At 50.7% G+C, this 17,013-nt stretch overlaps 2 protein-coding genes across 2 annotated transcripts; both read left to right on the forward strand.

Annotated features, from left to right (window-relative positions):
• Positions 1-5,367: 5,367 nt before the first annotated feature.
• LOC104568834 (uncharacterized) lies at positions 5,368-7,890 on the forward strand. The gene is made up of 6 exons (XM_010215746.2): positions 5,368-5,543; positions 5,981-6,032; positions 6,153-6,340; positions 6,689-6,847; positions 7,243-7,362; positions 7,679-7,890. The coding sequence occupies exons 1-6, from the start codon at positions 5,397-5,399 to the stop codon at positions 7,790-7,792; spliced, it is 780 nt and encodes a 259-aa protein (XP_010214048.2). The 5' UTR covers positions 5,368-5,396; the 3' UTR covers positions 7,793-7,890.
• Positions 7,891-11,163: 3,273 nt separating this feature from the next.
• Positions 11,164-13,601, forward strand: LOC104568835 (uncharacterized). Its single transcript, XM_088534598.1, has 6 exons — positions 11,164-11,343; positions 11,782-11,833; positions 11,957-12,144; positions 12,486-12,644; positions 13,040-13,159; positions 13,476-13,601. The coding sequence occupies exons 1-6, from the start codon at positions 11,197-11,199 to the stop codon at positions 13,587-13,589; spliced, it is 780 nt and encodes a 259-aa protein (XP_088390724.1). The 5' UTR covers positions 11,164-11,196; the 3' UTR covers positions 13,590-13,601.
• Positions 13,602-17,013: the final 3,412 nt, after the last annotated feature.

Consider the following 17,013-nt stretch of genomic DNA (forward strand, 5'->3'; position numbering starts at 1 on the left):
TTGCAGCCATACTTTGGAAAACATACTTTCGCATTCCTGTCCACCAGCCAGAATGACTCAGCCCCATGGAGCTGTGGGCAACCCTCCTGCGATTGGGAGTCAGAGAAGCAGGCCACCATTTCCACCACTTCTGTTGAGGAAATTCTCAATACGCTGGGTTAGGTCACAACAGATCTATGTAACGTATAAAATTTATATGTTATATAGATCTGCTAGGACCCATTTTATATAGCTGTATTTTACTACAGCTAGCTATAGGAGAGAGCACATGGAGGCAAAGGTATCAGTAAGCCTCACCTACATAGTCTCCGCCTACCAAGCAGGAACAAAGTCTTTTATGTACATAAAAGACTTTCTTATTTGAGAAGCCTCTTGAACAATCAAAGGCCATAACTAAAAAAAAAATTCCTTTTATGGCATGTTATACATGTCTTCTGCCTTGAGGCTGGTTAGAGCCTGTTTTAAATGAATAATTCAGTGCTAGAATAGTGAAAACAATTGCCTCAAATCCCTATATAGTATATAAACCTTAAAACCTTATGGGTTGGGCCTTATGGGGTTGTTAAAAAAACACTTAAAAATAAACCTTACAAAATCTGTATGTATACACAAACTGCTGCAACTCTTCCACTTGGAGAGTACCAGTCTTGCATCTAAAGTGTGGTAGAAGAGCTGCAGATGTCTAGATGCCTAAGGCTCCTAGACAGGACCTCTCATTTGCTTAGGCCACTATGTCTTTTCATTTTCTTTTGACTCTGTGGTCCCTCATTCAATTTATATGAATATAAACATATCTATGTTATGACAACACTTAAGTGTTTTCTTAAGTGTTATGACAACACTTAAGAAAAAAGTATAAAAACTACTATAGCACAGAATTATAAGAAATCTGTATACAATTTTAAGTCCTAGATTCCCAAACTCCGCAGCCCAAGTTCCACAAACTCCATCTGTCTTCCTGATGCAGTTGTGCAGCTGCTTTATGAATTCTTGACAGAATATCATTTATATTTTCCTTAATCTCAGAGATATAAATGCAACATATTGGATTAATTTATTTAAAAAATATTAGCACAACATGTAGCCAAATAAGTAACACCTATTATTAACGGAAAGATTTCAATCTATCAACAACTATCTAGACCTAGATTGTAAACGCTCTAAGTTGACTGATATACATATAATGACCTATCCACTGGATGATCTGTGTTCCTCAAAAAAAAAAAAAAAAAGATGTCTTTTCTTTTGGTGAAATTCTCTTGCACTGCAATGTGAATTCAGGCAAGTCCTTGCACTTCAGCGCAAAGTGATTAGCAGTACTTGGCAGGGTCCTTTCCACCCCGACTTTAAGGTATTCTTCCACTGAAACATTTTAATATACACAGTCTCCTGGCTCTAGGGAATGACAAAGTTCAGCAGTTGGTTCTATAAAGCCAGAAGTACCTGTGTATGGAGAGATCTTACACATTTTGTTAAGCTTTATAGTATTTCAACACTACCTCCTCATTAGTTAGTTAGAAATAGTTTGAGACAAACTGAAAAGTCTCAAAGTCATTTGAGTCTATGAAAAGTTTTATTTTTGTGTCTTCCCTATTGTTCACCATAGAGTCTAAGACTTGCGCTACAGAAATACAGTTTTCACTTCAGTGCTAAGTGGAGGATTAGATAAACAAATGAACTGTTACTCAATGCTCAGTAATGTGCTTTTTATTAGTTATATACAAGGCTGCTTTTTATCAAAAGGCTGTTATTTATTAATATTTGTTTGAGAGAGGAAGGGCAAAGATCTGTTTTAGTGTTTATGGCCTAAAAGTTTTTAATCGCTGGAGAACTGACTGATATGAGAAATTATCCCTTGGTATCAGGGTAGGGGACCATTTTCTTTGCTTTGACAAGTTCCAAAGCTAAGCAAAAGTTTGTTTTGGTTTTGGTCTGCTTTGTTCCCTTCCCAGACATTATATAAATTTCTAAGATAGCAGTATTCCTGTTTCAAAAGCTTCAGCACTCACTGTTACAGTCCTACCTTTCCATTACCACTGCCATCACATTGTCAGAATTATCCATTTCATTTTTGAGAATATTTACAGGGTATCTTAGTAAACTGCACCTAGCATTTTTCCATTACTCATTATCTCTTAACCCTCAGAGTCCCAGTGCAGTAGGAAAAATGTCTTTTACATATGCAATTCCAGATTTGGTGTTGAGAAAAGTTCCCAGTTCTTTAAAAGGCTTTGTTTGGTTCTCTCAAAAGTCATAAACGTCACATATAAATCATTAACAAGTTAGGCCAGTAGTCTGAAGTCCTGTGTACTAAGTGAATGAAGCGCACCACTGAATTAAATCTCAACCTTTAGCATCTAAGTTAAGTAAGGTTTCGGTAGAAATGTCCTTTGTGAAATATAAATTTCTGAAGAGGTTGAGTTTCTAAAGAACACAGAGTTAGCTTACTGACAAGATAGCCCAACCCATGATTTTATACAAATCTTTACTACTTTATGTATTTTAATTTCAAGTGTCTCTTGAAAAAGCTACTTGTACTTTTATCTTCATTCTAGTTTTCTCCTCCACCAGTCTGTAGCCAGGAAATATAGAAGCCCAAAGAAATGTAACCTCATATAGGGATGTTCATAAGTATTAACATTACAACTTGACCTTTAAGCTAACACAAACTTTTCTGTTGTTAGTGATTTCCTTGGTGGCAACACAGGGTGCTATAGAGGAAAATAAAATCCCAAGTATTTCAGGTCAAAAAGTTGAGAAGACAGGCAACACAAGTCCATCTTTCATCAATGACATTGTGAGAAAGAAAACTTTGAAGCCTGATTTTTTCATAAGCATAAAGAAGTAACATGCAACCCACAAAATCTAAATTGAAGACAACTGTAGCACATCAGATCTTTGGATTGAAACCCAACAGCTTTAACCACTTCTCTAATTTTACAGTTTTATTTCAAAGGCCTAGATCATTATAATGTCCTGAATACAGTTTAACCAACTTGCATGAAATGATCATGCACTGCTTACAAGAAAGCCCTGGCTCAGGAACTTTGGGACTCAGACCTCAGGAGTCTGGACCAGAGAACCTTCCACAGGCTTGGAAGGAAAGAAGCAGCTTCATACATTGTATGACATAGCCAAAAATGCTCATCGTTCCGCATAAGATCCACCAAGAGGTCTAAAGACATTGTAGTCACCCCACTATCCTAAAATCTGACCTGAAAAAGCACATGCAACTTCTGGCTCATTGCAGATACTTAGGGAAGAGTCACCTGCCAGCTCTTTTTATACCTCTTGCAACTAATGTAAACAAACCATTAATCCTCACCAGGTGCTCACCTGCACCTGGACTGCAGTGAGACTGAGCACACACTCCTGAGCCAACCAAAAGTCTCTCTTTCTCTGGTCACCTTCATGTCTGATCAGGTGATTATTAGATGATGTTTGGGGCAAACAGCAGCACAATGCATAGGGCAGAGCCCCTCAGAATCCTGCCTCCGCCTTGGTTTCTTCCCTTGTTAAGACATCGTTTGCTATCTCAGAGTCCTGAGCACTCTTTCTTTCCTGCCAAGGGTTTGGGTGCCAGGGCTCAAGACTAGCTCTGATACAGTCCATCTGTAAACTGGGGTCAGGCAGTTTATGAAAACTTTCATAAATAGTAAGTTTATGAAAGAGGGTCATGAGAAGCCTCAGTAGGACCTCCCCACTTCGCGTGAGAGCTGCATTTAAACTCAACTCTCACCTTGCTTGTTGCTTAAGCTATGTTGCCGTCATGCCCAGGCATGGCCCTGCACTTCTCTACCCTTGATGACTGCACTTCTGAACTCAGATGAGCCTCAGCACTTTGGACTCAGCTGGCAACTCCATGGCTGTGCCTGGCTGCCATTCCTGCCACTCGCTCCGCTCTGTCCTCCTTGCTTGGATGCTGTGGGCTTGTGCCCTGTAGGGTAGGCCCCTGCATCTGCAGCCTTGCTGTGTCCCTCAGGTCCCATTTGTCTGACTTTGTGGCGCAGGGTGCTCTAACAGTACCTTTCAAAGGCTTTCTTTTCTCATGTTTCTGAAGCAGGGAAAGCTCAGGTAGGAAGATGACAAGTAGAGCAAACAAGTGGATGAAAATAAGAGAAACCTCATACTCAGTATTTTTTCACTGACAAATCCCCTCACAATGGGTTGTCATTAGTCTTCTTCACGGATGAGAAAATGAATCACAGAGGGTGGACTTGACTTGCCCAGCTTCCTGATACAGGTAGTGACAGGGCTGGGTATGTCCCACCACCTGATTAGCTCTTCAATCGTTTCCATCTATGAATGCTTCAGCAAGTTAATGTTTTGTGCTGGCGTGGCCTCAAAATGACCCGAATACTTAATGGAGCGAATAAACAGCATAAATGCCAACACATTTGTTATTACACAGTAGATTAAATTTACTAAAGATAGTTCTGTCATGCACCCATTCAACAGGAAAAAAAAGAGAAATATAATTGGGTGCGCAACACTGTAATGGTCCTTTGTCAAGATGGGTGTGAACACAAACAGACCATTCAGCAACTGATAATGTAGGAGGTGTGGTTGAATACGGCTAGAAAACAGATATGGACTGCACTTTTCCTAGCAGGAAAAAAAAAAAAAAACCCAGAGCATCTGAGTCTTCTTGCAGCCCTGGCAGAAGGAATGCTTCACTCAGGAAGCTTCTGCAGCATGATCTCGCATGGAGAAGCTGCTCTACACTCCAGCATGGCACAGAAGCATGTGCACAATGGGAATGTGTGCCACAGTTCCCATGGGAAAGGTCAAGGGAGGAGGCAGCATTCAACAAGATGGAGAGTCTGAGCAGCAGAGTGGTGATGTGCGGACTCTGCAGGTCCACTTCCTTCTGCAAGCAGGCAAAGCTGGTGGTTTGCTCGGCAGGTCTTTGATGGGATGATGAGGGATGGCAAATTTACTTGGAAGATGAGGGAGAGCAGAGTAGCCTTGTGCAGCTCCATTGGAGAGTCTCTGGAAGGCAGATGAAGGGGAATGGGTTCAGCCTGCCACTAGTGTTATATGGGAACATGCAGAAAACCCGTGAAAGTGTCAAGCCCAGCAGGGCCAGGAGGCACCCTGCGTCCCTCCCACAGCCCGCCCACTGCTCCTTCCCTCAGCACAGCTTCTCCTGGGCAGATTGGCTGATCGGCTCCTGCTTCACGGGGCCACTCTAGAGGCAACTCAAGCCAAGTGACTTTTGCCCTTTGCAGTGACGAGGGGTGGCTCCCAGCGAGGGCCTGGGTCCTAGAGAGACTGCACCTCCATGTGAGACTTTGTACAAGCACTAAGTGGGTGGGGTGACTGCTGAACAGGGTATAAGTAGCATCGGGAACTGAGTGGAGTATGCAAGGAAGAGCAGAGGCAGGAGGAGCAGCATGGCAGAGCTTCATGTCCGCTCCGTTCTGGTGACCGGGGCCAATCGAGGGATTGGCCTGGGACTGGTCAAACATTTCCTGCAGTTTCGAAACCCTCCCGAGAGGATCTTTGCAGCCTGCCGGGACCCCAAGGGAGAGAAAGCACAGGTGAGGCTCCTCAGAGCTGTCTTTGCAGGGGGTGGAAGTGCAGGGCAGCAGGCGCTGCCAGGGCATCGTCTTGGCACCGTCAGGGCACTGTCGCAGGGCAGCCGGGCTAGCACGGCCATGGGACGAGCTGTGCATGGGGTGTGCGGAGTGTCCAGGGCTCCTCGAGGACAGCAAGGGAGCTCCTGGCACAGAACCCGTCTCCTCAAGGGCTACAGGGAAGGGCTGCTCTCTGCAGGAGGGAGGCAGCGGATGAAGCAGTGGCACATGGTGCGTGCGGGAGACGCAGAGCCCTGCCCGACTGGAGCAGGACATGCAGGGAGGGCGCCGGGCAGGGGGAGTGCAGGGGCAGAGCGGCAGTGCCAGGGGCTGTGCATGGGGCAGGCTGAGAGAGCCCTCTGCACATGTGTCCCTGCCTCTCTGTTGCCCCTCTCTTGTAGGAGTTGCAGCATTTGGCCTCTAAGCACCCCAGCCTGGTCATCATCCAACTTGGTAGGTGCTCCTGGCTGTGCACCAAGGTTGAGGCAGACGGGGCTCTTGTCCCATTATTGATGGTGGTGGGAGTTACAGAGGGAAATGGGGCACTAACCTCCCCCTGTGTTGGCTCTGTAGAAGTCACCGACCCCGCCAGCATCCAGGCGGCTGCAGCCAGCGTCACAGAGCACCTGAAGGGCTCTGGGCTCAACCTCCTCATCAACAACGCTGGAATTGCAAAATTGACATTTTTAGATACGGAGACATCACAGTACATGTCCGAAGTGTATGCCACCAACACGATTGGGCCCCTGCTGGTGAGCCAGGTGAGGACCCTGAGCTGTGGCTTGACAACTCAGCCCTAGGGGATCATCCCTTCTTCTCAGCACCAGCTCCCCAGCTGGGACATTGCAGCCAGATGGGAAACTCTGAAGGGAAGGGCCTGCTCTCTGGCCTGCTGCCCAAGGGGCTCTTGTCGTGGCATTCTCCAGCTCAGCTGGGCATTGCAAGGAACCATGGGTCAGTGCCCAGGAGGACAAATCTCGTCTTCTGCTTCTGTGAGAGCAGCAATCTGCTCACCGACTTGGTGCTTGTGTCTTGTGTCATGCAAGGTGGAAGCACCAGGTCCTCTTCTGACCCACACGCACACAGGCCCTTCTTCCGTCTCCTTGCAGGCGTTTCTGCCCTTGCTGAAGAAGGCTGCCCAGGGAAGCCCAACTTCTGAACTGAGCTGCAGCAGGGCAGCCATCATCAACATGTCCAGCTCTGCCGGCTCCGTTGAGGAAGTGTATTTATGGGATTTGGGGCAATGTATTGCATACCGCTGCAGCAAGGTACTGCCACGCTATGCTAGACGTGAACCTCCACATATTTTCTCTCCAAAACACCTCCAAGCCCTCTTGTGACTCTCCTCCTTCCCTCCCTCCACTTCTCTCCACTTGCACCAGTTCTTGGCGGCCTCTTTCTCTCCCACTATGACGCTCGGCCCTTTCCTGTCCCTGCCCGCAGATGCTCTAGGCCAGGTCCCAGACTCATTCTCTGAGACCTGTGCAGGGACCAGCCTCCAGCTGCGCTGGGTGTCTGTGCTTGGAGACTGTGAGAGCCCTGTGTGTCCCGGGAGCTCTCCTCGCCTGCCCTGCTCTGCCCCCGCCTTGGCGTCTGCGCATCTTCCCTTTGGGAGGGGGCTGTTTTTCCTCCTCACTATGATCCTAAGGGTATCTCCCTGCAGGCTGCTCTGAACATGCTCACCAAGTGCCAGTCCTTGGGCTACCGGGAACACGGCATCCTCTGTGCTGCCCTCCACCCTGGCTGGGTGCAAACGGACATGGGGACCAGTTCGGGACTTAAGGTAGGGTTTATTTTTTTTGATGGGGCGGGTCCAGAGGATGCTATTTGTTCAGGAATGCAGAGACTCCTGCGCCCCAAAAATCCTGAGACCTGGTGGGCTCTGATGGAGCTGTCTGGACAATTTCCTGAGCCTGAGGCACAGGAGGGAAGGAGGTGACAGACAGGGAGTCTTCCTGAGAAGTGTTGGTGTCTCCTCCCTTCACTCATCCTAGAGACCCCAAGCTCCCGGTCCAAGGAGACAGTGGCCTGAGAGGGAGCCAGGTGAGAGCTCCAGGAGGTCTTGGACTCATGACTGTGTTTCTGCTCTGTCCCTGCAGCCCCCAGTGACAATGGACGTGAGCATACAAGGGATGCTGAAGGTGCTCTGCTCGCTGTCTGAGAAGGACACCGGGACTTTCCTGAACTGGGAAGGGAAAGTAGTGCCCTGGTGAAACACCAGCCCTGTGTTGTGCCAGGATCCTGGCAGCAGGTCCCTCTGTTGCTGCACTGAGTTGTGCCAGTGTTTTCAATAAATCCATGCTGCTGTGTCCATCTGTGACTGCATCGGGATGTGTGTGAGGTGTGAACTGGTGAAGTGCAGCCCTTTTCCCGGATGGACTGCAGATCATTGTGTTGAGCAGTGCCAACAGGTCATCTCTCCTAACTCACCTCTCTGCTTGGGCATCCCCATAAGTGATGGCCTGTGGGTCCTGAGGGAGCATAACTGGCTCTTTAGGAAGTAAATTAGCCAGGGGCAGGTGCCCGAAGCTGCTGCCTGTGTCTGAGCAGCTGGGTCACCTCAGGGCTTTGGGGCCAGATAGGTGCTCAGGGAAGGCAGCACATCCCTGGTGAACACCCTGAGCTGCCATAGGGTGGGGTTTCCCCCAGGTAGCTGTGCTCAGCGGTCACGTAGACACCACTGTGTCCTCAGTGGATGTAAGGGTCATGGGAACTCACAGGCCCTCTCCCCACACAAGACTGCCAAAGGGCTACAGCAACCTGTTTCCCCCATCTTGCACACTTTGCCTTGGGGCTAGAGCCCACAGGGAACTCCTGGTCTTAGGTGGGATGTGAGGTCCTCATGCAGCCAAGGGGCAATGTGTGGGAAGTTGTGCTCCAGGCTCAGCTAGATGCTACCATCCTGTGAGGGAGCTCCCAAATGCAAGGCCTGAAGCACTGCTAGCTGTAGCAGGGAAGGGTGGTCATGGGAGCCTTTCTCTATTTTTCCATCCCTTACCGCTCTGCTGAGTGGGACAGGGGCTGAATATCTGTGCCCCTGGCTCACCACAGCTTGCTGTCTGGTTGCTGCCGGCTCTGGCCCAGGAGAATAAACTGGCAGCTGGTGGCATCACACAACAGCCTCTGTGGGGCTACTCCCTCATGGTGATATCACATCTGCTGCCGAGGCACAGCCAGTGGCCCATAGTCACAGCTGCAACTCTTCTGTCAAGGACAGCACATCAGTCATGGTGTCATGTGTGTCCTGAAACCCATCTGCAAGGGTAGGATATAGCGTGCAGTAGCAGATAAGGCATGGTGTCTCATCTATCATGTGGATTTCTACAGTGGTGACATACCCGTTACAGAGGCACACCTGTGACAATTCCCCATGTTCCACAGCAGAGGCCTGCTGGGAGCTGCTCACCTCTTGCAATAGCACATCTATCCCAGAGTCTCATCTTCATGGTTCTTGTCCCTTAGGCCAGCACACCTACTTTCCCGACACATCCTCAGGCTATCATGATGCTCTTCTGACACATATCAGAAATCAGGTGTGCTCTGCAACTACCTGTCTGTCACAGCCTGCTGGCAGGAGGACACTTACTGCAGCCTTGGCCACAGCTAGAGGCCTTTGTGCTGGATGCCCCTGAGATGATCCAGCTAATGTTGGGTCTCTGGGTGCCCTTTGTCATTTTCCCCACTTCCCTCCCATCTATTCCTTCCTAGATCCCATGTCAGCAGGACTGCCACAGCCTGTGGTCCCCTCCTTGCCCCATCTGAGCTGCTCCAGACCCTCCACCTCTGCATGCGTAGAGATGCAAATCTCAGATCTGTCCTTAGGGCTTAAGGATGTAAGTGCCACTGCAAGGTGGGCTTAGAGCAAGGAGCAGGACCCATTCCTGCTGCCCCGTCCCTGCACAGCATGGTACCTCCTCTGTTCCCATGTCAGTCTTCACCCAGCCAGGATGGATGGCCGTGCACAAGATCCCCTTGCCTTGGAGCTCCGCAGCCATGCACCTTGTCACCATGTTCTGTGCAGCCTGGAAGAGGCATCCCTGACCAGCACCACTCAGGGCAGGGGATGGATGCTGGGGTGCACGGAGGTGGGAGCGGAGGGATTTGCAAGCTGGGAGCTGCGTGTGGGGCTGGGAAGTGGCACTTTATCCTGGGGGAAAGCACTGGCCCAAAGGGCTCCCTCCCAGATGCTGCCAATGCCAGGCTGGCAGCCTTGGTGCTTGCACTGGGAGGACCAGGCAGAGGCTGGATGTCCTGGGGCAGGGGTGCGTGGAGGTCCCACGGGCTCTGCTCCATGGGCGCTGTGCCTGGGACAGCAGAGCAGCCCTGCACATCTTTTGGCACCTCCTCTGGTTGCTGACATGATGTGGTACAATGGGGGGAATCAAGCAACCGAAGGTACAACCTGATGGAGCTCATTTTGGTGAACACACTGAAGATCACAGCCCTGCTGCATTTTGGCCCCTCCTTCCCTAGTCATTTGCCACCTTCGCCAAGAGAGGCAGGAATTCCTGGCACAAAAACACCAGTGCTCTGTTAATAATGACAAACCCTGAGTTTCAGAATGGTCCTGAACATCCCTGACCCAGACCACTGATAGGGAGATGGTCAGACATCGTAGGCAGAAGGGCAGTGGATGGGGAAGATCCACCATGGACAGGCCAGGTTCCCTTGGTTCCAGTGTTTCCCAGGGAAAGAGAGTGCCAGCACAGCCAGCTTGCAGCAGGCAGGGCCTCCAGCTGGGGAGGAGTGAAACACGGGTAGAGCTGGGCTGAGCTGCCTCTGTGGTCCTTACGGTGAGCAAAGAAGAGGGCAGCCCATGGCATTGCTCCCTATCACTCTGACTCATTCCAGAGTCTGAGGAGCCATTCTGTGGAGGGAACAAAGAGGTACTGAATTCACAGGCAGCAGCCTGCTATGAGAATTGATTCGTTGACCATGACCATATTTAGGTCTCGGGCATGAGAATGAGACGAAACAGCCTCCAGTGCCAGTTGTGTCAGACCAAGCTAATTCTGTTAGGCAAAAGGTCCAGTTTTATCCTGCTCCCAACAAGCATGACAACAGTCACACATAAAAGAGTAAGGAATCACAATAAAATAATTGAGTAGGTTAAAAGGAAAGGAGGGAGTTGAGCTCATGACAACAGTGATGACCCCAGCATGATTCTTGTGGACGTAAGTTCTTGGAGTAGTTGCTTAGCTTAGTGCATGGTGAGGCAGCATCCAACTGGATGCAGTGTCTGAACAGCAAAGGGTTGATGTGCAGACTCTGCCCACCACAGCCCAGCAGAGCCATGAAGCATCCTGTGTCCCTTCCACAGCCGGCTCACTGCCTCCCCCTTCAGCACAGCTTCTTCTGGGCAGACTGGCTGATGGCTCCTGCTTCACAGGGTACTCTAGAAGCAGCTCAAGTCAAGTAATTTTTACCCTTTGCAGTGACTAGGAGTGGCTCCCAGCCAGGACCTGTGACATAGAAAGTTTGAAGAGCTGGAAAGACTGTGCCTACACCCAAAGGCTTGTGCAACCACTAAGTGGGTGGGGTGGCAGCTGAACAGGGTATAAGTAGCATCGGGAACTGAGTGGAGTATGCAAGGAAGAGCAGAGGCAGGAGGAGCAGCATGGCAGAGCTTCATGTCCGCTCCGTTCTGGTGACTGGGGCCAATCGAGGGATTGGCCTGGGACTGGTCAAACATTTCCTGCAATTTCAAAACCCTCCCGAGAGGGTATTTGCAGCCTGCCGGGACCCCAAGGGAGAGAAAGCACAGGTGAGGCTCCTCAGAGCTGTCTTTGCAGGGGGTGGAAGTGCAGGGCAGCAGGCGCTGCCAGGGCATCGTCTTGGCACCGTCGCAGGGCACCGTCGCAGGGCAGCCGGGCTAGCACGGCCATGGGACGAGCTGTGCATGGGGTGTGCGGAGTGTCCAGGGCTCCTCAAGGACAGCAAGGGAGCTCCTGGCACAGCACCCATCTGCTCAAGGCTACAGGGAAGGGCTGCTCTCTGCAGGAGGGGGGCAGCGGGTGAAGCAGTGGCACATGGTGCGTGCGGGAGATGCAGAGCCCTGCCCAACTGGAGCAGGACATGCAGGGAGGGCGCCGGGCAGGGGGAGTGCAGGGGCAGAGCGGCAGTGCCAGGGGCTGTGCATGGGGCAGGCTGAGAGAGCCCTCTGCACATGTGTCCCTGCCTCTCTGTTGCCCCTCTCTTGCAGGAGTTGCAGCATTTGGCCTCCAAGCACCCCAGCCTGGTCATCATCCAACTTGGTAGGTGCTCCTGGCTGTGCACCAAGGTTGGGGGCAGGCAGGGCTCCTCTCCCCAGTCATTGGTAGTGACGGGAGTTACAGAGGGAAATGGGGCACTAACCTCCCCCTGTGTTGGCTCTGTAGAAGTCACTGACCCCACCAGCATCCAGGCGGCTGCAGCCAGCGTCACAGAGCACCTGAAGGGCTCTGGGCTCAACCTCCTCATCAACAATGCTGGAATTGTGAAGTGGAATTCACTTGATACCGAGACGCGGGAAGAAATGTCTGCAGTGTATGACAGCAACACGATTGGGCCCCTGCTGGTGAGCCAGGTGAGGACCCTGAGCTGTGGCTTGACAACTCAGCCCTAGGGGATCATCCCTTCTTCTCAGCACCAGCTCCCCAGCTGGGACATTGCAGCCAGATGGGAAACTCTGAAGGGAAGGGCCTGCTCTCTGGCCTGCTGCCCAAGGGGCTCTTGTCGTGGCATTCTCCAGCTCAGCTGGGCATTGCAAGGAACCATGGGTCAGTGCCCAGGAGGACAAATCTCGTCTTCTGCTTCTGTGAGAGCAGCAATCTGCTCACCAACTTGGTGCTCGTGTCATGCAAGGTGGAAGCACCAGGTCCTCTTCTGACCCACACGCACACAGGCCCTTCTTCCGTCTCCTTGCAGGCGTTCCTGCCCTTGCTGAAGAAGGCTGCCCAGGGAAGCCCAACTTCTGAACTGAGCTGCAGCAGGGCAGCCATCATCAACATGTCCAGCTCTGCCGGCTCCATTGAGGAAGTGTATTTATGGGATTTGGGGCAAATTATCTCCTATCGCTGCAGCAAGGTACTGCCACGCTATGCTAGACATGAACCTCCACATATTTTCTCTCCAAAACACCTCCAAGCCCTCTTGTGACTCTCCTCCTTCCCTCCCTCCACTTCTCTCCACTTGCACCAGTTCTTGGCGGCCTCTTTCTCTCCCACTATGACGCTCGGCCCTTTCCTGTCCCTGCCCGCAGATGCTCTAGGCCAGGTCCCAGACTCATTCTCTGAGACCTGTGCAGGGACCAGCCTCCAGCTGCGCTGGGTGTCTGTGCTTGGAGACTGTGGGAGCCCTGTGTGTCCCGGGAGCTCTCCTCGCCTGCCCTGCTCTGCCCCCGCCTTGGCGTCTGTGCATCTTCCCTTTGGGAGGGGGCTGTTTTTCCTCCTCACTATGATCCTAAGGGTATCTCCCTGCAGGCTGCTCTGAACATGCTCACCAAGTGCCAGTCCTTGGGCTACCGGGAACACGGCATCCTCTGTGCTGCCCTCCACCCTGGCTGGGTGCAAACGGACATGGGGACCAGTTCGGGACTTAAGGTAGGGTTTATTTTTTTTGATGGGGCGGGTCCAGAGGATGCTATTTGTTCAGGAATGCAGAGACTCCTGCGTCCCAAAAATCCTGAGACCTGGTGGGCTCTGATGGAGCTGTCTGGACAATTCCCTGAGCTTGAGGCACAGGAGGGAAGGAGGTGACAGACAGGGAGTCTTCCTGAGAAGTGTTGGTGTCTCCTCCCTTCACTCATCCTAGAGACCCCAAGCTCCCGGTCCAAGGAGACAGTGGCCTGAGAGGGAGCCAGGTGAGAGCTTCAGGAGGTCTTGGACTCATGACTGTGTTTCTGCTCTGTCCCTGCAGCCCCCATTGACAATGGACGTGAGCGTACAAGGGATGCTGAAGGTGCTCTGCTCGCTGTCTGAGAAGGACACCGGGACTTTCCTGAACTGGGAAGGGAAAGTAGTGCCCTGGTGAAACACCAGCCCTGTGTTGTGCCAGGATCCAGGCAGCAGGTCCCTCTGTTGCTGCACTGAGCTGCGCCAATGTCCTCAGTAAACCCCAGTCTCTAAGCAACAAGTAGCACAGTCTGTGCTGCTTCTTTTATTAACTTTTAAAGTTAGTTTTAGATTCTTTCCAATCGTTTGATACAATTCCTCAAAGTTTATTTCTACAGCCTGTGGAGATGATTTGGTCTGCATTTCCTATCTGCTCTGCTGTCAGGAACCTGGCTATCTTCCTGCTAAGGTGGTGCCCCTGGTTTTATCCTTGAGTGCAGAGTGTCTAACCCCCAAAATCTCCATTTTCCCTTATCTCTCATGAATCTTCTAGAAATAAGAGCAGTGTTACAGGAGAGGAATTTTCTCTCTTCTCTCAGCAACCACCTATGCTCATGCGTTCATACACACACACACACACTTTAAAGCATTATGCCTGTTTGGGGTCTAAGCCCTGCAGATTTCTGTTACAATGTAGACAGTACACAAATAAACATGAGGATGTAGTTGGAACTGGAAAAACTGGAGAACCATCTGAAGGTTCATTAATGAGGAAACAATTTTGTTCATTAATTCCAAGGTTGGTACCACCTCCTCGGGGACATGTAGTTCTCCGGCTGTCTGTCATGCGGTCAGACTGCAGAAAGATACATTGTGATGCATGAAAGATTTCAAGAGATCTTGAAGGGAAGGGCTCTGGAATGGATACTCATGCCGGGGGACTTTGCCTGGGAAGCAAAACCGCAGCCATGGTCGCAAAGCGGGAAAGCGCAGGGAGCGCGAGGCAGCCCCAGTGCCACCGAATGGGCAGCGTGACTCCCTCACGAGAGGCGCCTCTGAGGCAGCACGGGTGGCGCCAGTAGGGAATGCAGCCCTAGCCCTGTGCGTACAAGAGCGGCCCCCAAGGAGTGCGAGCGGCCAGAGGTGGGGCGAGCAGGGAGGGCAAGCATGGCATGGCGCTGCCCTTAGTTAGCACAGCCACTAATTAGTTAGTGTGGCAGTTGGCGCATGTAGGGAGACAGGAGTGCTGCTCCCAGCTCAGGAGAGCTCTCCCCTCTGTCAGTCACCTCAGTGAGGAATCAGCCAAAGCCATGGTGTCTACTCGGCAGACCAAGTCAGCACCAGGAAGATCGTGGGGAAGCAGACTGAGATGTGCCCCCCATATGCAGCGATCCAGGGCTCTGGCTGTGTGGAGTGTCTCAGCCTCTCAGTGTCAGCAGTGGGTAGCAGAGACAACAGCTGCATTAGGTCTGAACAAGCAGTTGAACTTCTTGGCTTGGGGGCATCACTGAAGGAGGTAGAAAGACTATGACCCATCAGAGAGTATGAGAAAGTGATAGATTGGTGGAGCCACACCCTGCAGTCAGCTCAAGATTGCACTGGGGGAATACTCCAAATCCACCTGAGGATCCCCTACCTTCTTGCTGTAGGGCAGACAGGGTAGAATTAAGGAATGAGGAATGGAAACACGTCCCTGCTTGGTGTGGCAGAAGAATTCCATCCCAGCCCATCTCACCTCCCCAGGTGTCCATACACAATAGGTATGAGGCCCTGGAGCTCAAAGGACAGCCAAATGAGGGTACAGACCAAGGTCCATCTAGGGGGTTTTCTAGGGCAAGGCAGTCAAGCCCATGCTTGTGGGACTACTGGGGAACTACTGGAGAGAGTCCAGTGCAGGGTTACGAGGATGATCAGGGAGCCTGGAACATCTGCCCTATGAGGAGAGACTGAGAGAGCTGGGCCTGTTCAGCCTGAAGAAGAGAAGGCTGAGAGGGGATCTAATCAGTGTATATAAATACCTTAAGTGAGGGAGTGAGGAGGATGAGGCCAGCCTCTTTTGAGTGGTGGCCAGCGATAGGACAAAAGGAAATGGCCACAAACAGAAGCACCAAACGTTACACAGGAACATAAGGAAAAATTTCCTAACAGTGAGAGTGACAGAGCACTGGAACAGGCTGCCAAGAGAGGTTATGGAATTTCCTTCTCTGGATATCTTCCAAACCCGCTTGGACACAATCCTGCACATGCCACGTGCTCTAGGTGACCCTGCGTGTACAGCGGGGTTGGACTAGATGATCTCTAAAGGTCCTTTCCAACATTAATGATTCTATGATTCTTGCCTTGGGATGCAAGATTGCCTCCACAAAAAGAAAGGTAGTTGCTGAGGGCAACTCCCTTCCGAGGGAGAACAGAGACTGGAGAGTAGGAAAGCTTTTCAGAGGGATATGGACAGGCTGGATTGATAGGCTGAAACCAACTGTATGAGGTTCAACAAGGCCAAGTGTTGGGTCCTGCGCTTTGGTCACAACAACTCCATGCAGGGCTACAGACTTTGGGCAGAGTGGCTGGAGAGCTGTGTGACAGAAAAGGATCTGGGGCTGTTGGTCGACAGCTGTCTGAACATGAGGCAACAGTGTGTCCAGCTGGCCAAGAAGGCCAACACCATCCTGGCCTGTATCAGGAATAGTGTAGCCAGTAGGACTAGGGAAGTGATTGGCCCCCTGTACTCGGAGCTTGTGAAGTTGCACCTCAAATACTGTGTTCAGTTTTGGGCCCCTCACCACAAGACGGACATTGAGGTGCTACAGTGTGTCCAAGGAAGAGGAATGAAGCTGGTGGAATGAAGGTGCTGGAGCACAGACGTTATGAAGAGTGGATGAGGGAGGTGGGGTTACTTAGTCTGGAGGAGGCTAGCGGAGACTTTATTGCTCTCTACAACTACCTGAAAGGAGGTTGTAGTGAGGAAGGGCTTGATCTCTTCTCCAGAATAACTACCAACAGGATAAGAAGAAATGGCCTCTGGTTGTGCCAGGGAAGGTTCAGGTTAGATGACAGGAAAAATGTCTACATGGAAAGAATAGTCAAGCACTGGAACAGGCCGCCCAGGGAAGTGATGGAGTCACTATCCCTGGCAGTGTTCAAGAAATGTGTAGATGAGGCGCTTAGGGACATGGTTTAACATTTATGGTGTTGAGGAGCTTACGGTTGCACTTGAAGATCTCAAAGATCTTCTCCAACCATTATGATTCTATGATTCTAAGCAGAGGTATTTTCTGAACATTGGGGAGATTGAGGAAGAAGGGCTTTCTCTCATTTTTATCCAGTCTTTTTCTTTTCTATCTATGGCCATGTAGTTTTGGTCTGCGTGAAGGTTAGTTGCTTCTGGGTTGCTGTGACTTATTTGCCTGAACTCTTTCCCAGGATATACACACACAACAGCATTCTGAGAAGAGGGCTCAGTGTTTCCTACCTCTCCTTCCTATAAGTGGCATAATTTGGCAAAAATGATATGAATGTCCACTTCTCTACCTTTTTCCCAAGAAGAGGAGATATAGATCATCACTTTCCTTTCCAGAGGTCATTCTGTATATCTGCTAATCAAAGACCCATTCTACCCCTTTCAC

Source organism: Tinamus guttatus, unplaced genomic scaffold, assembly GCF_059628265.1.
Source record: "Tinamus guttatus ecotype Peru unplaced genomic scaffold, ASM5962826v1 Tinamus_guttatus_pri_ptg000576l, whole genome shotgun sequence".
In the NCBI taxonomy this organism is placed as follows: domain Eukaryota; kingdom Metazoa; phylum Chordata; class Aves; order Tinamiformes; family Tinamidae; genus Tinamus; species Tinamus guttatus.